The sequence below is a fragment of the Talpa occidentalis genome, unplaced genomic scaffold (genome assembly GCF_014898055.3).
Source record: "Talpa occidentalis isolate TD23 unplaced genomic scaffold, MPIMG_talOcc4v2.1 talOcc4.6, whole genome shotgun sequence".
Lineage (NCBI taxonomy): Eukaryota > Metazoa > Chordata > Mammalia > Eulipotyphla > Talpidae > Talpa > Talpa occidentalis.
The window spans coordinates 51,686,272-51,705,368 of NW_023604972.1; the positions used below are offsets into that span (position 1 = coordinate 51,686,272).

Sequence of the window (19,097 nt, forward strand, 5' to 3'; positions counted from 1 at the left end):
ACTAGTTAATTTTGAAGTGTCTGCATGGTGTGAGGGCAAGGATATATAAGAAGTTTCTCTAGGGATGAAGGTATCAGCAAGAACCATTTTTGTGCTTCTGCAATACCTTACTAGAGCCACAGCTGGAGGGGCCATGAGACTTGCCATGGCCCACCATGCCAGACTCATTTAAACACAGATATCTTGTCATGTGCTCTGCTTCTCTTCATCCCCCACCAGCACTGCTGGAACAACAGCAGTCTCAGGGAATGTAGACTGAGGGACGATATCTTTGTCCCCACTTTACTCTAACTGCAGCTCACTAGTATCTTCCAGAAATGAAATCATACACTTATCTAGAACCATTATTGTTGCTGTCCCTAAGGAGACATCTTTATATTAACTTGTCTGGAGACTAGCAGGGGTTATAACTGTGGTGCCACAGAACTGTTCATATTGACATAATTTAAAAACTAATACCTGAGATTCTGGCCTCCAGTCAACCTGAGACTGGTTGCTAAAAGAGATCCCTTCCCCTTGGAACACGGATCTTGGTACACCCTCAACAGCAGGGGCCCATCAAGAATAAATCAGGCTGCCTTAACATTCATAAAAATTTGAGAAACAGGCAATAACCAGGACAAAGTTGAATGTTAAGATTCAACCCTACAAAATGCTAGCCTTTCAAGACTGGGAGAACCATCTCTTTTGCTTAGTCATAGAAATAAACACTGAAAATCAACAAAATGAAGAAACACAGGAATGTGTTCCAAATAAAAGACAAAACAAAGCCTCCCCAAAAGATACAATGAAACAGATATACAACCTGACACAGAATTCAGAATAATGTTCATAAAGATGTTCACTGAAGTTTGGATAAGAATGGATGAAGACACCAAAGAATTAATAGCTGAAAACTTCCCAGAGCTAGGAGAGGAATTGAATGTACAAGTTCATGAACAGAATACCTGATTATCTCAATGCAAAGAGAACAACACCTACACATGTTAGTGAATCTATCAATAGTCCTAGATAAAGAACAGTTGTTAAAGGTGGCTAAGGGAAAAAGGCAGTTAACATAAGAAGATACGCCTATCAGGTTATCTTCAGACTTCTCAATAGAAACTCTACAGGACAGGAAATAGTGGAATGACATTCAAAATACTCAAAGATAAAAGCAACTACCAATCAGAAATCCTTTATCCAAGAAAACTCTCAAATAAGAGGAAGAAATAAAGGCTTTCCCAGGCAAATAGAACCTGGAGAAACTTCTATTACAAGGGAAAAAAAGAGCAAAATATTTTACATGCAAGGGAATGCCCTCCCCCTGCACATACACACAAAAGACTATTAGCAATTATTGGCAAACCTGCAGACCAGAAGAAAGTAGCATGATATATTCAAAGTGTGGAAGGAAAAACTTAAAATTCTGAATACTCTACCATGGTTATCTCTCAAAGCAGCAGGAAAAAGTTATCCAGATAAACAAAAACTAAGAGCTCATCATCACTAAATTGGCCTCAGAACAAATATTAAAGGGAAAGCTGTAAGCTAAAGAGAAATGACAGTAATTAGTAACAACAACAACAACAAAATGATAGAAGAATTCAAATTTCAATAAATTCACAAAGACTGAAATTATATCAAGCTTTTGCCAACACAATGGTTGAAACTAGAAGTGAATAAGAGTAAAAAATTGAAAAAAATCACAAAAATGTGGAAATTAAAAAACAAGATGCTAAACAAACATTGACTATATGACCAAATCAAAGAAGAAAGTATTGGTAACATGATGAAAATATAAGTTACCAAAATCTATGGGCTGCAGCAAAATTGGTTCTAAAAGGGGAGCACAGACCAATACAGAAAACATGAAAAAAATTCTCAAATAAACAATCTAACTTTACAGCTGAAAGAACTAGAAAAAGAATAAATAAAGCCCAGAGGGAATTAAAAGAAGGGTATAATAAATTTCAGAGTAGGAAAAAAATATTAAAAAACAATAGAAATGGTCAGTGATACTATCAGCTGGTTCTTTGACAAAAATAAAATTGATAAGCCTTTATTTAGAGTCACAAAAAATAGTGTACTCAGTCAAAAATGTTACAACTGCTATCATAGAAACAAAAGGTCATTACAGACTAATAGATCAATAATACCCATATAACAAAAAAATTTGACAACCTAGAATAAAATGGATAAATCTTTAGAAGCATGTATTTTCTGAGGCTGACTAATGACTAAAAAATCTGAATAGTCTGAAAAGACTAGTAAAGAGATTGAAACAGTAGTAAAAAAAAAAAAAAAAAAAAAAACAAAATAAAAACCTTGAACCAGATGACTTCACTGGGAAAGTCTACCAAATATTCAAAGATTTAATAATTATACTCAAGAGCTACTTCAAAATTGATTTTATAAGGCATTACACTAATACTAAAACCAGAGAAGTACATTACAAAAAAAGTTATAGGCCAATATCCCAGATGAGCATAAATGCAAAAATCCTCAACAAAATATTCATAAACTGAATTCAATAGTATATTAAAATGATCCTGCACCTTGATTGACTAGGATTTATTCCAAGGATACAAGAATGGTTCAACATATGCAAATCAGTAAAATAATAATCCACATCAACAAAGTGGAGGATAAAAATCATACAATCATTTTAATAGATGCAGAAAAATTCAATACCCCTCTTAAATTTGAAAAATTCAATATCCATTTATGCTTTAAAATGCTCAAAGTGGGTATAGAGGGAACATGCCTCAACATCTCAAAGGCCATATTTTAAGAATATAGAGCTAATAACTTCATACTCAACTGTAAAAAAGCTGAAAGTTTTTATCTCTAAGACCAGGAAAGGTGCTTGCCCTCATCACTTCAGTCAGCCTAACAATGGAAAGTCCTCAGAGCAATTAATTAGGTAAGAGAAATAAATAGGATCCAAGTTGGAAAACTGCCACTCTTTATAGATGACATGGAAAATCTAAGGACACCACCAAGGAACAGTTAGAACTGATAAATGAATTTAGTAAATTTACAGGACATAAAATCAATATACAAAAATGAGTAGTGTTCCTATACACAAACAATGAGGTAGCAGAAAGAGAAATTAAGAAAACAATCCCATTTACTGTAGCATCAAAAAGAATGAAATACTTAGGAATAAATTTGACTAGGTAGGTAAATGGCCTATACACTATAAACTGTAAGACATTGATAGGAATTAAGAAGACACAAAGAAAAGAGAATCTGTGCTTATCATTGCAAGCATTATTATTGTTAAAATATCCACACTCACAAAGCAATCTAGAATCAGTGCAATCCCTATCAAAACACCAAAAGCATTAGAATTTTAAAATAAGCAATAGTAAAATTTGTATGGAACTGCAAATGTCCAAAGAGCCAGAGCAATGTTGGGAAAGAAGTAGCGCTGGAGGCATCACATTTCTTGATTTCAAACAATACTACAGAGCTATAGGAATCAAACAGTATGTTATTGCCACCAAAACAGGCACAGAGATCAATGGAATAGAGTCCAGAAGTAAACCCACACATATATATTCAATTTATTTATGAGGGCAAGAAATGACAGACTTTTCAATAAATGGTAGAAAACAGGTCAGCCACATGCAAAAGAAGGAAAGTGGACCACAGCCTTACAGCGCACACACAGATTAACACAAATGTATCAAAGATTTGAATGTTAAGTCCTGAAATCTAAAAGCCCTAGAGGAAAACTTAGGCAATACACTCCTTGATATTCATCTTGGCAATGAGATGATTTTTTTGGACTTAACTCCAAAAGCAAAGGCAACTAAAGGCAAAAATGAGCTAATGTGATTATCTATAGCTTCTGTACCTTGAGGAAATCATCAACAAAACAAAAGACCGCCTATCCAGTGGGAGAAGGTATTTTCAAGTCACCCGTTGGGTAAGGTGGCAGGGTAGGCGTCCTTTCCAGGAAGTTTCTGACCTGGAGTGTGCCACTGAAGGGGGCAGGACAAACTCAGGAGCAGGATGTTGGGGGGCTTGCCCAGAGGGAGTGGCCTGAGGAGAAGCCCCACCCCAGCTATGGAAATGTGTTTTGGAGGGGCGGATGGTGTGTACCTGGCATCACTGCCCCTTCAGTTCTCCTGGACTTGTTTCTTCCCCATTGATGCCAAGGAGGGCAGAGTTCACCTCCTCTCTTCCCTTCTTGCAACCAGAGCACTTTTGTCTACTGTTTTAGGGTTTGCCTAAAACTTTCTTTGAGCAAAGTCTCAGGCACCTTTTGTAAATTCCAGACAGGCCCCTCAGTGCTTGGTTCATGACTTTTGTGTCCTTTGTCTTGACCAGTCCTAGTTCCCCAGGGGTATTGCTTCAACAAAGTATCTTCCACTGTCCGAAGTTTCTTTGAGGGCCAAAATTTAAGTTCTGTTCTCATGACCTCTGTTTTGGTTTAGCCTCATCTACCGGCAATTTTACTCCTTTCTTTACAGGTTAGTTTTTGTATCTTTTCCAATCTCAGGATTTGTTATTACTCCCTACTTTGTGAGAATCTGTGGAACTTAGACCTGCCTTCTGTTGTTGCTCTGTTTTGTGTTTCTGCCTTCCTTCCACAGTTGGGCTGTGTATCCCTTGATACAGAATCCTGCTGGGGTTTTTGTCCCTTTAACACTAACCCTAGGCCTTGACATGAACTGATCAAGACTGTGAATTCTGTAAAGCTTGCTGCCGCCCTACTTAAATGCATGATTCCTTTTAACCGGCAGGTTCCTGCTTCCTTCAGCTCTCTTAAAGTTGCATGAACTTTGTCTTTTCTGTTTTGTTGTCAGGGGTCCAAATCCCAGCAAAGTGCTACAACAGTTGTTGGTGCTTCAGCCAGAACAGCAGTTAAATATATATAAAACCCTGAAGACTCATCTCATTGAGAAAGGAATCCTACAGCCTACCTTGAAGGTATAACTGGACCAAGAGATGGGAAGGACTGGCAATAAGGAATTCTGCAGAAAAGCACTGACAGATGAAAATTTGTAATTGTACAGAAAAATGGTTGAAAATGCAATAGATTGAAGTTTTACAGACATGAATGTTTCTTCTCTGAAATTACTGTGAATATTTAACAAACACTTACTTGATCTAAGTTATGAAATAAGTAGCAAATTGTCAGCAAAATCTCCTGTACTTTTTCCAAAGTGTATTTTCTGATGTTGATTTCCTTCCCTTTACTTGCTAGGTTTCATAATTTAAAAGACTCGTGTTTCACAAAGTCAAATACTATAAAATGAGTAAATTGAGGTTGTCTTAAGGTTGCACCTGGCAGTGTGCCCTTTGCACAAATATTTACTTTTGCACTTGGAGCTGCTATTGTAATTTTAGCAAAATGTTTTATGTAAGGCACAATAGGAAGTTAGTTCTTCTGCACTTCCTCCTCTTTTAGCCTGAAGTATTTGCAGAAGGGCTGAGTTGGAGCCAAAAAAAAAAAAAAAAAAAGATTGTTCTACTTTTCAAAGAAGTAATCATTTGTCAGGAGAAAATATTCCATTTTTAGGGTAAAATTCAGGAAGAGAGGCTGAAATTTCTACCACTATTGGCTGGCTAGAGAAAGCAGATATCAAACTCTCCTGATAAAATTGCTTGGAAAAACATGACCTCGAAAAAACTTTTCAAGAGAAACAAAGGAGAATTCTGCTGTGGAGAACACAGTGCACGCCTCCCCCACCCGACTCAGACCAGCTCAGCAGGTGACGGTGGCTCCAGGGGGCCCAGGCGCAGCAGGAGGCGGTGAGCTGGGTGTGCGGCCCCGCCCGTCTTGCTCGAGCTCTCGGCGTCGCCTGCTTCCCTGCGAACTGATTCTGTACATGTGCCGAACATGGGCCTGTGAACGTGTCCTGTGACCAGGAGCAGTGAGACACACGTAGAAGGTAGTGAGGAGGGGTGGTGACTGCAGGAGAGGGGTGCTAGGTGAGCAGGGCTATCCGTCCTCCGCCGAGGCTCTGTTGCCCGCACCCTGGTTGTCAACTCAGGCTTCCCCAAGGGAGCCGAAGAGCTGACTGGGCACTCACCTGAGAAGGACGATCTGCCTGGAGACCCAACCCTTGGCTCACTCCGTGGTCGCGGCTAACCTTTTTCCCATACCTCTTTCACATCATGTCATAAAATCTGAGGACATCAGCTGATTTTTTTTTTTCCTTCCAAGAATGAAAATCAAGCAGAAGTGATTCTCACCAAGAACAAAAAGCACACAAATGCCAAACTTTTTCTTTGGTGGACTGGACACTGTAACCAGATGAGAAAATAAATTTCTTATCAATGAATGTAAATAAGCTACTGTTGCCGTGTGCTTTGTACAACCATATTTATTGTACTGAAAGTCCGCACTAAACCTTTGAAAATTACCAGTGTTCTTGGCTAAATGTTCAGAGAGGAGAAATAGCTATATTTTAAAGAATGTTTTGCTAATGAAAGAGTAAATATTTTTGTTTAAATCAGAAACAAATTTCAATTATTTTATATTTCTGTTCTATTATACCTAAAATAAAAGATTGTAGCCTGGATCCCACGAATGTAATCTATAACTAGAAGCCTCATCATGTGCCACGTGGTCATGGTAAATAGAGTTAAATACAGCACCAAGAGGAATTTCTTGGCCTGGCAGATATTCAGCCAATTCATTGCCACTCAATGTGTTATTGTTAGCATTAGCTCACACTTTTCCCTAATAGCCTAGAAATAACATTGGAAAGACTTTACAGGAGGGAATGGTTATGTTTAAAAGCAGCCTACTTGTTAATTTCAGTATCTCATTATTATTTGCCTCATTAGGTGCTCCACATGTTGGCCAGGAAAGGATTTAGCTTACCAAAGTTGAAGAAATAAAATGAAAAATTTTTAATAGAAACTTACTGTTGAAAACCCAGTGATTTGGACAAGAACTCCTTGGAGATACACAGCTCCCTCCACATTTTTCTTTAAAGTAGTTGATGAAGCATTGCACTACAGAATTATGAGAGAGCATTACTGAATACATGTATTGTACAATCATTATGAACAAAATTTGAAGCTAGAAATATCTGGTTACAGTAATAACTTTCCTCAAACACATATATACTTTTAGAGTTGGGTGTACATTATTCTATATGTAAAAAAGTAAATTCTTAGTTTTAACAACTCTAAAGATTGACCTTTTTAGAGTACTTTTATAGCATGTATATTAAAATAGAATATATTTTAGCAAAAAGATTGCCATAAAGACCTGACTTTGATCATTTTTATATTTGCATTGTGAAGAGTACCTACATTCTAGTGTAGTGGTGTGGTGGCAGAAAAATGAAAGTAGGAACTCCCCTCACAGTAATAACTAATTGTTCCAAATTTGCTATTTTAAGGGCATTCTAATGGTACTTATTGCTTGGCTTTTTAACTAGTGGGTTGCAAATATTTCCTCAGTGCTTTTCCTCTTGTGGTGGTCCATGTACATTTACTGTAGGAGAATGACAAGACCACAGATACACATCTCCCCACCCCACCCCGCCCCCTTTATAGTATCTCTTTGTACTTTGGTTTGAACAAAGATAGTATCACCTTGTTCAGTGGAAAAGTAAAAGTAAAACTATATGTTCTGTATGGGCAGGAGACAGATTATAATCTGTGTCAGTTTCCTGAATCTTTTACTGAAACTGAGATAGGAAAATAAAACTGGAACAAATAACATTTTGACTTTGTCGTGCTATTTTCTCACTGGAGAATAAACATCCATTCAACTAATGTTTACAAAATAATGATGGATATATATATATAAATCTTTCAAATTAGGTATAAACCACACTGGTACCTGTAGTGACATCCTCAGGGGCGAGGATATGATATTCTGGTAATGATGGACCATGGTTGTCAAGAAGTGATACGCTTTAATAGAATGGATCCCGAATGTCTAAGATACATTCCCCAGTTTGTAATTACAGTTTTTAAATCCCCATGATTAACACTGTATAAGTGGTATTGGCTTTCAGGCCTGTGTGCCCAGTCTAGCTGGTACTGACACACCTTATGCCCTAAGCTTCTGAACAAATGAATGGGCTTTGAAATCTGACCACCCAACTTTGTTCCTTGGGCAACCCCTCCCCACCCATTCTGGTTTTCATTTTGTGTGCCTCTAAGAGGGGCTCCACTATTCCAAGTTATGAGGGTGGTTTTAAAGATTAAATAAAAACTGGCAGTGCTGTGACTTGTGTCCAGCATGAAGGAGCTGACGAGTAACCCTGAATTTTCTTCCTATCTGCACCTCCTTGCTGCCCAGCTCCAGCGAGAAGTGGTCATTGGGTAGGATTGAGCAGAAAGTAACCATATACTTGCCACATGTGATTTAGGTGATGCTAATGAAAGTCTTCCTTGAACGGCAGCCTTTCAGTTCACTTCAGCAAACCTGGATGTCTGTGCTTTTTTCTGGCACCAAGAAAAGCATTGGAACTAGTAATTTTCTGCTAGTCACGGAGATGGGTCAAGACAGATAAATGCCATACTTGGTGGATGTTGATAAGGGCGGACAAATTCATCAACCAGGTGCAGGGAAAAGCAGAGACCACATTTCTGACCTCCATGAAGGAGTTATCTGTCCTGCAGATAGTCCAAGGCCAGATCTCTCTACCCACCCTTGAAACTAAGAGTTTAAAATTCACTCTTTAGGGAGGGGCTGTATTTGGGAATCTGTGTGGTAGCTGTAAATAAAAAAAGTTTCGAACAATTAAATTCGAAGCCTGCCCTACCTTAATCCTGCTGTTTTCCTTTTCCTGTGCAGAGGGGAGAACTTTCTTCAATCCTCAGATGAACACAGAGAGTTATTTAGTAAGGGTGGGTGAATGGACTGTTTTCTGATGATGACAGAGTTTGTAAAAAGGAACCGAGAGACTGCAGCGTGGTTCTCCAAGATGCACAGAGGATATGAGTGCGTAAAGCAAAGCTTGTTATCGAGAAAGAGAAAAATCTTTGATGGATGTCTACTTGAGGGTGTCCTCTTAAATGAAATCTCAAACAGCTGTCTGCCAAGCTTACAGCACAACAGTGTGTGGGATGTGGGGTTTCAGCTTCCAGATCTCTCCACTGTGCACACAGTTTGAGTTAAATAGATCCAGGTGGTTTCTATTTAGGAATTTCCGTGTCAAACTTCAGACAGGACCTAGAAGAATGATAAATGTGGAGAACATTCTGAAGTAAACTATGAAATATATTTTTGATCTATTTCATACATCTCTGAAACTTGCGGAAAGGAATCAGGGGCTTCAACTACTACTACTAGGTTGATAGACACATGTGATTTGTCAACAATTTGACTTGTTTTCAACAGCTTCGTAAGGGTATAGTTTATATACAATAGCATTATGCAATAATCACCAAACCCAGTTTGAAAACATTTCCTTCACTCTGAAAGTTCTCTGGTGCCCATTTGTAGTTAATTCCCACTCCAACCCCAGCCTGGGGCAACCACTGATTTCTCTCTATAAATTTGCCTTTTCTGGACATCCCACATAAATGGAATCATAACATATGGAGTGTTTTACATCTGGCATATTTTTGCATATATAAGCACTTTGTTCTTTTTTATTACTACCATATTTTGCTAAGCCATTTACCCGTTGATTCACATTTTGGTTATTTCCAGTCTTTATTTCTTATGAAAAACATTGCTGTGAATATTTGTGGACATTTCATTGTGTGTGCAGGTCTTCATTTCTTGCATACATTTCCAGGGATGGAGTTGCTGGATGATGTAAGTTTAACTTTAAAGGACCAAACTGTCCTACGTGGCAGTCCAATCACATATCCCTTTCTGCACTGTTCAAGGTTTCCAGTACCTCTGCATCCTCACCCAAGCCTGGCATCATCTGTTTAAGGAATGCATATTTATTTATGCGTATCCTTAACTGCTGACAGTGTTGTGTATCTCTTTATGCGTTCTTTTGCCATTTGTATATCTTCCTTAATGAAAAGTCTATTCATAACTTTTGCCCATTTTTATACAGGACTTTTTTTTCTTCTTACTGACTTCTAAGAGATTGTTATATATTCAGGATAAAATCCTTCATCAGTTATACTACTTGCAGATATTTTCTTCCAGGTTGTAGCTTGACTTCTATGTTTTCATTCTTAAACTTTGTTTTGTTTTTAGAGCATTTTAAGATTCACAGCAAAACTGAGTGGCAGGTACAGAGATACTCCCCCGCCACAGGCACACCCCACCCATTCCTCTTTCCCACAAACATAGCCTCCCTCATTACCAATATCCCCAACCAGAGTGGTCCATTTGTCACCACTGATGAGATTATGTTGACATATCATAATCACACAAAGCACATTTTTGTTATGTTTCTGTGTTGGCGTTGTATGTTCTTTGAATATTGACAAATGTAAAATTATGGTACCATCCAGAGTATTTTCACTGCCCTAAAAACTCCATGCTTTCCCTACTTATTTCTCCCCTATATCTCCAACCCCTGGCAACCACTGGTCTTTCTACTGACTCCTTGCCTCTCCAAAATGTCATATAATTAAAATCATATAATCTATGGCCTTTTCAGATTGACTTATCTCAGTGATACATTACAAGTTCCTTATTAATTTTGCATGACTTGATATTTTTTTTTAAAGATTCATTTTTATTTATTTATGCATACAGGAACTGGGGTGTAGGCCAGAGGAGTAGAGAGGGGGAGTGAGAGGATTCATCAGAGACAAAGAGTGGGGAGCAGAACAGGCAGATGTAATGAAATACACTGCTGAGGGGAGCAGCCGGCGAGGCAGGAGAGGTCTGCTGCACAATGTGAGTTAGCTCCCTGGCCAGGATTCGAACTCTTGCCACAGTGGCTGGCAATAGCTTGATAGCACTGAGACTTAACCCCTGTATCACCAGGAAGGCTAACTTGATACATTTCTATTTAGCACTAAATAATATTCCATGGTCTCGATGTACCATAATTTACTTATCCATTCAATTACAGAAGGCATCTTGCTTGCTTCCACGATCTGGCAATTATTGGTTTGTTTTAATCTGACCCTTTGTTTTGTTTCTCTATATTCCATATATGAGTGGGGGCAGTCTTTCTCTTACTAACTTTGCCCCAGTTGTATTGATGTTGTCACAAATGTCAAGAGTTTCTCTCTTTTCATAGCTGAGTAGTATCCCATTGTGTATATATAACATAACTTCCTAACTGATGCATCTGTTTTGGATACTTAGATTGTTTACATAGTTTGGATATTATAAATAGTGTTATTTATTGTTAGCAGGAAGGCTGAAGGGCACCCCAGCACTGCCAAACTTGCATGCTCTAAAAGTATTCTGCCATCTGCTGCATAAAGACAAAACATACTCTTAATAGGATTAGTGTGCATAGAGAAAAAAAGGATAATAGTTTCCCAACAGAACACCCAAAGTTACTCACCCCTCCTGGGTAAAATGCCTAGACGAATAGGGTTGGCTCAAGTGGTGCTACTGAGGTCCAAAAGGTTGCCGCAAGTCTAAGGCAACTTCTAATAGGGAACCAAAGAAAGGAGGTGGAAGGGACCAGGCGAGTCTGGGATGAAAGGAGCAAAATTAACATACAAATCAAGATAGAGTTTGTTATTGTCAGTCTCGCCATGTGTCTCTCACCCATGTATCTCTTTTAAGTTTCTTTGCATGTCTTGACTTCACATGTCTCTTCAAAGTCCCCTAAGTCCCTGGTGCAAGTCCAAATCTGAGAAGCAAGCGGGCCCTTCTCTCTCTACTCCATGTGTCTCTCTCAAGTATTCTTTATCATCACCTGGGTGCTGATCTCCATCCCTCATTGGGTAGGGAAGGTAACATGGAACTGGCCTTTTTATGGATATTCCTCTGTTACACTATGAACATGGGAGAGCATATGTCCTTTTGAAGTAGTGTTTTTGCATTCTTCAAGTAGATACCTAGGAGTTTAATTGCTGAATCATATGGTACATCTATTTTTAATATTTTGAGAAATCTCCATACTGTTTTCCGTAGGGGCTGAACCAGTTGACATTCCCACTAATGGTGTATGAGGGTTCCTATTTTCTCCATACCCTCATCAACGTTTGTTGTTTCTGGTCTTCTGATATGGGCTGTTCTCACAGGAGTGAGGTGGTAAATGAATTATCATCATGGCTTTGATTTGCATTTCCCTGATGATTGATGATGAACATTTTTTCATGTGCCTATTGACCATCAGTGTGTCTTCTCTGGAGAAATTCCTATTTAGCTATTCAACTCTTTTATTGATTGGGTTTTTTGGTTTCTTTTGTTGAGTTGTGTGAGTTTTGTAGATCTTGGATACCAAGCCCTTGTTGGAAATATTATATTTTCTCCCATTCATTAGGGAGATAACAGTGTTAGTTTGTTTTACTGTGAAGAAGTTTTTAGTTTGATATAGTCCCAAATGTTTATGTTCTCTTTCATTTTTCTTGCTGTTGCATATAAGTCTACAAAAGACATCACTGAGGCCTATGCAATAGAGTGTTTTGCCTGTGTTATCTTCTAGGTATTTTATCCATTTTGAATTAATTTTTGTGTATTGTGTGAGATAGTGGTCCAGTTTAATTCTTCTGCATGTGGCTGTGTAATTTTCCCAACACCATTTGTTAAAGAGTCTTTCCTTTCTCCATTGTATACTCTTAGCTGCTTTGTCATAGATTAATTCTTCATATAGTTATGGGTTTAATACTGGGTTGTCAATTCTATTCCTTTAGCCTGTCTGTCTGTTTTAATTCTAGTACTATACTGTTTTGTGCATTACAGATTTGTAGTATAGTTTAAAAATCTAGCTGTGTGAAGTTTGACTATTTTTATTTATTTGTTTGATGATAAAACTCAATATTCATTGTTTGGCTCCCTCTTCATTAGGCACATGAGTAGACTTAGTGATCAGTAATAACATTTTTATAATATTCTATATAACATTCTATATATTTTATAAAATTCTATATAATATTACTATGACTATATCTTTAAACAGCATCAGTTTTGTCTATTGAAGATCAGATGGGCAGCCTCAGATCAGGAATGTGTGGATTTTAGAGCTGCTCAAGCTCTTAAATGTGCATGTATGTAGCCTCATCCAGTAAGATGCTTGGGCCAACCATATAATTTCAGGCTTATGAGGCGATTAGTCCATTTTACTCATTGTCTGCCGAGACTGTCACTTCTATTGATAACTTCACTGGGTGCAAGCTTTATCCACTGTTTCAAATAAGTGAATCATCTTTGACTGCTGGGATAATCACAGTAACATCCTGTACTGGCCAAACCTCCAAGCCAACTGATCTCACAGGGGCATGGGAGCTGCTCAGAGAAAGAGCTCTACAGATTCTCAGTGTGCAGCAGTTTTTCCAGCTTCTCATACTCTTATATATCTTTTTTCAATTTCCAGTGCACTAAAATAATCAATTTTGTCCAAGTTTATAGATCCATTTTGGGAAGAGATGATGTTCAACCACTGCTGGATGTCCTACCTTTGCAATTCTATAGTAGGAAGAGAAGGGATATTCTTTTTTTTAAATTTATTTATTTATATATATTTTACATCATTGTTCATTTTTTTTACAATGTTTACTTTCTTTTCTTAGGTGTAGTTCCCACAGAATTTCCACCACTAGTTCACCTGTGCACCATCACCAGAGTCCCTTGTGCTCTCCCAGCCCTCATTTTGATTTCTTTCCCTCCCCCTCCCCTGCAGAGTGTCTCTGATTTATAATTGTCCGTTTATTTCATTTTGGTTTGTTGTGTTTTTTATTGTTATTATTTTTTCCCCTGATACCTTGTTTGGTTCCCCTATATTCCTCCTATAAGTGAAACCATCTGATATTTTTCTTTTTCCTTCTGACTATTTCACTGAGCATAATCCAAGAAGGGATAAATCTTAATCCACATATGACACCCTCAACTGGGAAGTAGTGACCAAGCATATATAACCACTATTATTAAAAGGTAAAATAAAAGCAGAGCCAAAAGCACTTCATGTAAAATCTAAATGAATCTCAAATGCAACTTATTTCCCTCAAAAGAATTTTCAATTTACCTGGAGGTATTGTAGAAAGTGCTGTGCTTGTGGAAAGTGTTCTATCTCCCAAACAGAGACATTTTAATGAAGGCCCAAATGTGATACAGAGGTCCTCTCTCTGGTTGGTTGGCCCTGTTCCCTGAGAACAATCACCAACTGGATATATTGCTAAAGGAAATGTAAAATGATGCACCTGTTTTTGAAAAAGTTTGTTGGTTCCTCAAAATGTTAAACATTTGATCCAGCAATTGTACTCTTAAGATATACATCCAATGGAAATAAAACACCCATCTACACAAATACCTTACAAATGTAAGCAATGCCTCAGAGATTACTTGGAAGTTACATACTGTCTGGAGACCTCAACCTACAGGACAAACTGAAAAAATGAATCATCCTTTGTATAAGACATCATCAAAACTATGCCAAAAAACCATCTGCCCTAGGATCAGTTATGTCCATTACCCTTCTAGGATTAGGGTGACTCTTGGGAGTGAGCTACATCAAGCCCCTCTGAAGCCTCGTTGGAAGATCATCCCAAGCTTCAATTTTGAACACTGCACGAGACAGAAAAGGAATGGAGACAAAGAACAAGGCACGAGTATAAAAATCCCAACAGCCAATCCTCTCACTAATGGTGGAATATTGTTAAGAATTCATTCACAGCACATCTTAGCAGATACAGAGTCTGAGCAGGACATGTAAAATCATTATATGACATCTACACAAAACAAAGTCAGGCAGACAAGAAGACAGAAAATATTTGCAATAGAGGGGTGTGGGGGTGTGTGTGTGTGCACATTCATGCACTTGTGTGTGTAAACAACCCTAATAGAACATATATCAGGGAAGGCTTTGTATATAACTTAGTAACAATATGCATTCAGGCACCAAAGATGAGATGATTAAAATAACAATGACATGAAAATTGCACAGCTAGAACACTACTTGTGAAAAGGAAAGTAGGAAATGGAATACACTAAATGAAAATTCAGTTACAGATACTAACTTGAAGGGCAGACTCTCAGAGGTTAGAAAGTTCTTGAAGAGGGTAGTTATGTCACTTTTATATCATTCTCAGGCCCAGACAGGCATGAACACATAAACTGCGACCTCAATGTAGGACAAATACATCTATGTGGGTGGATGCACGCTTGAAACACAAACATCCGTGATAACATTGCTCGGTGAACTTTGTTTCTTCCTCTTGGCAGTATCATCCTGCAGAGCCAGACCCAGATTATCCTTAAATTTACAACCAAAGACTCCTTACTTCGACCTTCGCTCTATATTGTATTTCTCTCTCAATAGGTTGCAAAATAGTGACTTCTTTTTATGAAAATAGTGAAAACTGACCATTGAACTGAGACATCCTGAGGCAGAGGGGAGGGTGAAAACAGGGTGGAGAGAACACAATGGACCATAGTGGAGGACTATGGGTGCTTTGATGGCGGGTGTGCTACACCTGAAGGGGACATCCTACACTTGCAAAATATTAACAATATAAACAGAGGGTGCTATAATAAAAAATATATTTAAGAAGTGTTTTTAGGTTATACCTTTTGTTCGGAATTTGTAGTAGTGTTTGTGGCCAATGCCATAAAAGAGTTATTTTTCTTTAAACAACTCTGACCTCTGCTCTGAATTCGGCTTGCAAATTTCCTTTGTTTTGGTTAAGCAGGAAATGTGATAGCTGAAGGTTAAGGTTCACTTTCGAAAGCTTTATATCTTTTTTTTTATTATTGATTTACATATATTTTACATCATTGTTCATTTTTGTACAATCTTTGCTTTCTCCTCTCTTTCAGATACAAAACAGGATATGATTGTGTATGGAAAACGCTGCAATCATATCCTAAAAGCTTTCTCACTGTAACCCTAACCAGGAGATGTTTGTAAAGAACATTGTTTGGGGAGTCAGCACTTAGCAGCGGACCTGTGAATGAAACTTAAGCACTTGGCTTTAGGAAAGCCAAACAACTCTGAACTCTTCCTCTTGTTTTAAATGGGAGTTTGGGTGGGATGATTTATAAAGCTCTCTTCACACTCTACCTCCTGGGTATCTGAATATGAACCTGACTATGGCTTTATAAAATGTTTTAGTGCATCAATCCTTTATGTTCAAATGTCCAAAAATTAGCAATACACTGAGAACATCCATTCGGGTACTATCTGTCTTTATGGTTTTACTGGTTTTAACCTTCGTAACAATTCTCCAAGAGCAGGTATCACAATAACAACTTACAGATGAGGCAACTCAGATATGGAGGGGCTGTCCAATGTCACACAGCGATAGACCCCATGCTCCTGATCTTGTGGCCTTGCACCTATTATGAAAAGATTACTATTAATAGGGTTCCTTTACTTTATTAGGATTTTATAGTTTGATTAGTGTTTCAGTAAAAAAAAAGATGTTATTAAAAATGCCACACTTCAGAGATGCTCTCTTGGTCTTGGGATTGCTGTGAGCTAAGGCAGCAGTTTTTAAATGGGCAGGTGTCACCGCCAGTGAGTCCAGGATTGCGGGGCCTGGTCTTGCAAATGGCAGGTCTCAATGGGAGCCCAGTTGAAAGCCTTTGCCTGTGATTAGGAACAGCTGAGACTGCCTACATCAAAGAAATTTTGAGCTGGTAGGATGCATTGCTCCCAAGTCCTATTTAAGCAGGTGGATTAAATCATGGACTGGAGAGCCCTATCCAAACATTTGGGCCCCCACCACACTGATAGTGGGGTTCCATGAGAGACAAAAGCATTAGATCCCAACAATGATTTCAGTTTCCTAGAGGGAGGCCAGTGCCCATATGCACAGCTGGGCTGTAACCTGTCTGTGTGCACCTGGGTGTAGACCAACCCAGGACAAGTTATGACCTGCTCTCTTCCTCCCCACCTTGTAGACCTACCCTTTGAATTCCTCCTCCTACCTCCCTCTGGATTTAGATTATATTCTCCTTCCATCCATTGGCTCTCTCCTGTATGAGTCTCTATAATAAGGCCTTGCCCAGTTCAACTACAACTAGCACTCTCTGGTGAATTCTCTTAGAGGGCAAAGAACCCACGCATGGTTTGGGGCCTGTAACATTACCAAATGAGAAAGTTTACAATTTGGGTAGCATCTCATGCATTTTCTCCTTGGGCCAGCACTTTCCAGAGTCTGGTTCATTGCTCTCTGGGAGTTCTGAGACCCTTCTAGGGGTTCTACAAGATGCAGACTATTTTCATAATAATACTAACACATTATTTGCTTCTTGTCATTGATATTTGTACTGAACTAAAATGCAAAAGCATTGGTGAGTAAAACTGATAAAATCTGAAACAAATCAGTCCAGTGGCACCAAAGTGCTAGTCATAATTTTCATCACCAAGCATTTATGGTAAGAGAAAAAAAGTGCCCTCTTCACTTTCGAATGTCCTTGGAGATGCAGTAAAAAATTCGACTTTGGTTACATCTTGAACCCATTAGGCACTCACATCTTCAAGTACTCCTAACTTGAAAAAAAGCAATTGTGGAACTAAGTTGTGAGCTGAATCGACACTTGTTCATGGTACACCATTCTTACTTGAAAGAACCGACAAATTGTAGTTCTCTGCCAGAAAGTTCTTGAAAAGAACAAAGTGACCCTGCTGCTTCAAAGAAAACAGCTAACATTGTTTATTGAGTATGAAAAAATTTTAGGTTTCAAGCAAAAATTCTCATTGTGGAAAATTTGTGTCTACGACCAGGACTTGACTTAGAGAGTTCTGGTGATATTTTGTATTATATATGTGATTTTGGATATTCTGTACAATGAAATACATCAAGTCAGAAGATCTACATACACTATAGCGGTAGACATGTGTTCACTGCTACATCAGTGAGCCGGTATTTTCTTAATTGCCAATATATGTGGTGCAGTTATGCAGAGGTTAAGAGAGATATTCCAAGTCAGGATAGCCCAATGGAATTTAAGGCAACAGAGTATGAGAAGTTCATTGATATAAGATGCCACCTAGTAATTTTAAAAAATTTTTATGAAATGACCAAACAATTAAAATATTCCCTTCTCTAACAACATACCTGTGTAAAGCTAGATTTTCCTGTTTCTACCAAAATAAAAGCATCAAAGATTGAATGTAAAAGCAAATATGAAAATCCACTTAAGCCAGACATTTAAGAGATTTGAAAAATTGTTAATACCATTTTATCTTTTTTTTTTTTTTTTTTTGCTTTGGAAGTTTTTCCCATAGAAATATGTAATTTACATTAATATAGAATGGCTTTATCATTGTCATTTTTAAATGAATACATTTAAAATCTATTTTGATTTTTAAGTGACCACTGATAGATGTAAATGATATAAAACAGTGGCTTGAGCTCCTTAGCAGTTTTTAAGGATGAAAAGGCCCTAAGACCAAGAAGCTGAAACAGCACTATCCTAGATCATTCCCATCCTTCAGGCAGCTGCTCACTCAGGAAAACCTGATGCACTGAGCTCTTAACCAAGAGGCTTCCAAAGTTCACAAACCGGTGAGAGCTGCTGACTCCTATCCAGGGCTACTTCGGAATGTGGTACCTCGGCATGCTGCCATTTCTGGCAAAGACAAAAAGAACAATAAACTAAAAGTTAACTTTACAATGGGTGGGAAAAATGGGAATATGGAGAAGACAAAGACTAAGCCAATACTGTACCAATTCCATTGGACGGCTTCCGCCAAAATGAAGGGTGAAGAAATGAGAAGCAAATGGCAGAAAGGGAGTTATTAGAGATTGTTTGCATTTTTGTCCTTTAAACCCTGAAAGAATTTCTGCAGTTGAGAATTCTGCAATGTCCATCCTTGACTCTAACTTTCATTGAGGTCATTTTAGCATTGCAGGAATGGAGTTGTCCTAGGTGTTGTCACTTACCAGTTTTAGTTCTGAAAATATAGGCTCTCTTAGAGGTACTCGGCATACCTATATTTTCTGCTTCTAATCTGGTGTTGCACTGAGGAAAGAATTAGTAACAAGCACAAAATCCTTGAATTGGGACTCTGCTGTTCAAGCTTAAAATGAACTGGGATTTTTGTTCGTATTTTCAGAAAGAGGAAAAGCGTCAGTAAAATGGCTTG

General features: G+C 38.1%; 1 protein-coding gene across 1 annotated transcript in view; it reads left to right on the forward strand.

The window, feature by feature from the left end:
- The window catches only part of CDS1 (CDP-diacylglycerol synthase 1), a 66,681-nt gene extending 61,246 nt beyond the window's left edge, over positions 1–5,435 (forward strand). Inside the window, exon 13 of the mRNA XM_037529071.1 lies at positions 4,800–5,435. Within this exon, the coding sequence (XP_037384968.1) occupies positions 4,800–4,929 (130 nt within the window). The 3' untranslated portion in view covers positions 4,930–5,435. The remainder of the gene's footprint in view (positions 1–4,799) is intronic.
- The last annotated feature ends 13,662 nt before the right edge of the window (positions 5,436–19,097 follow it).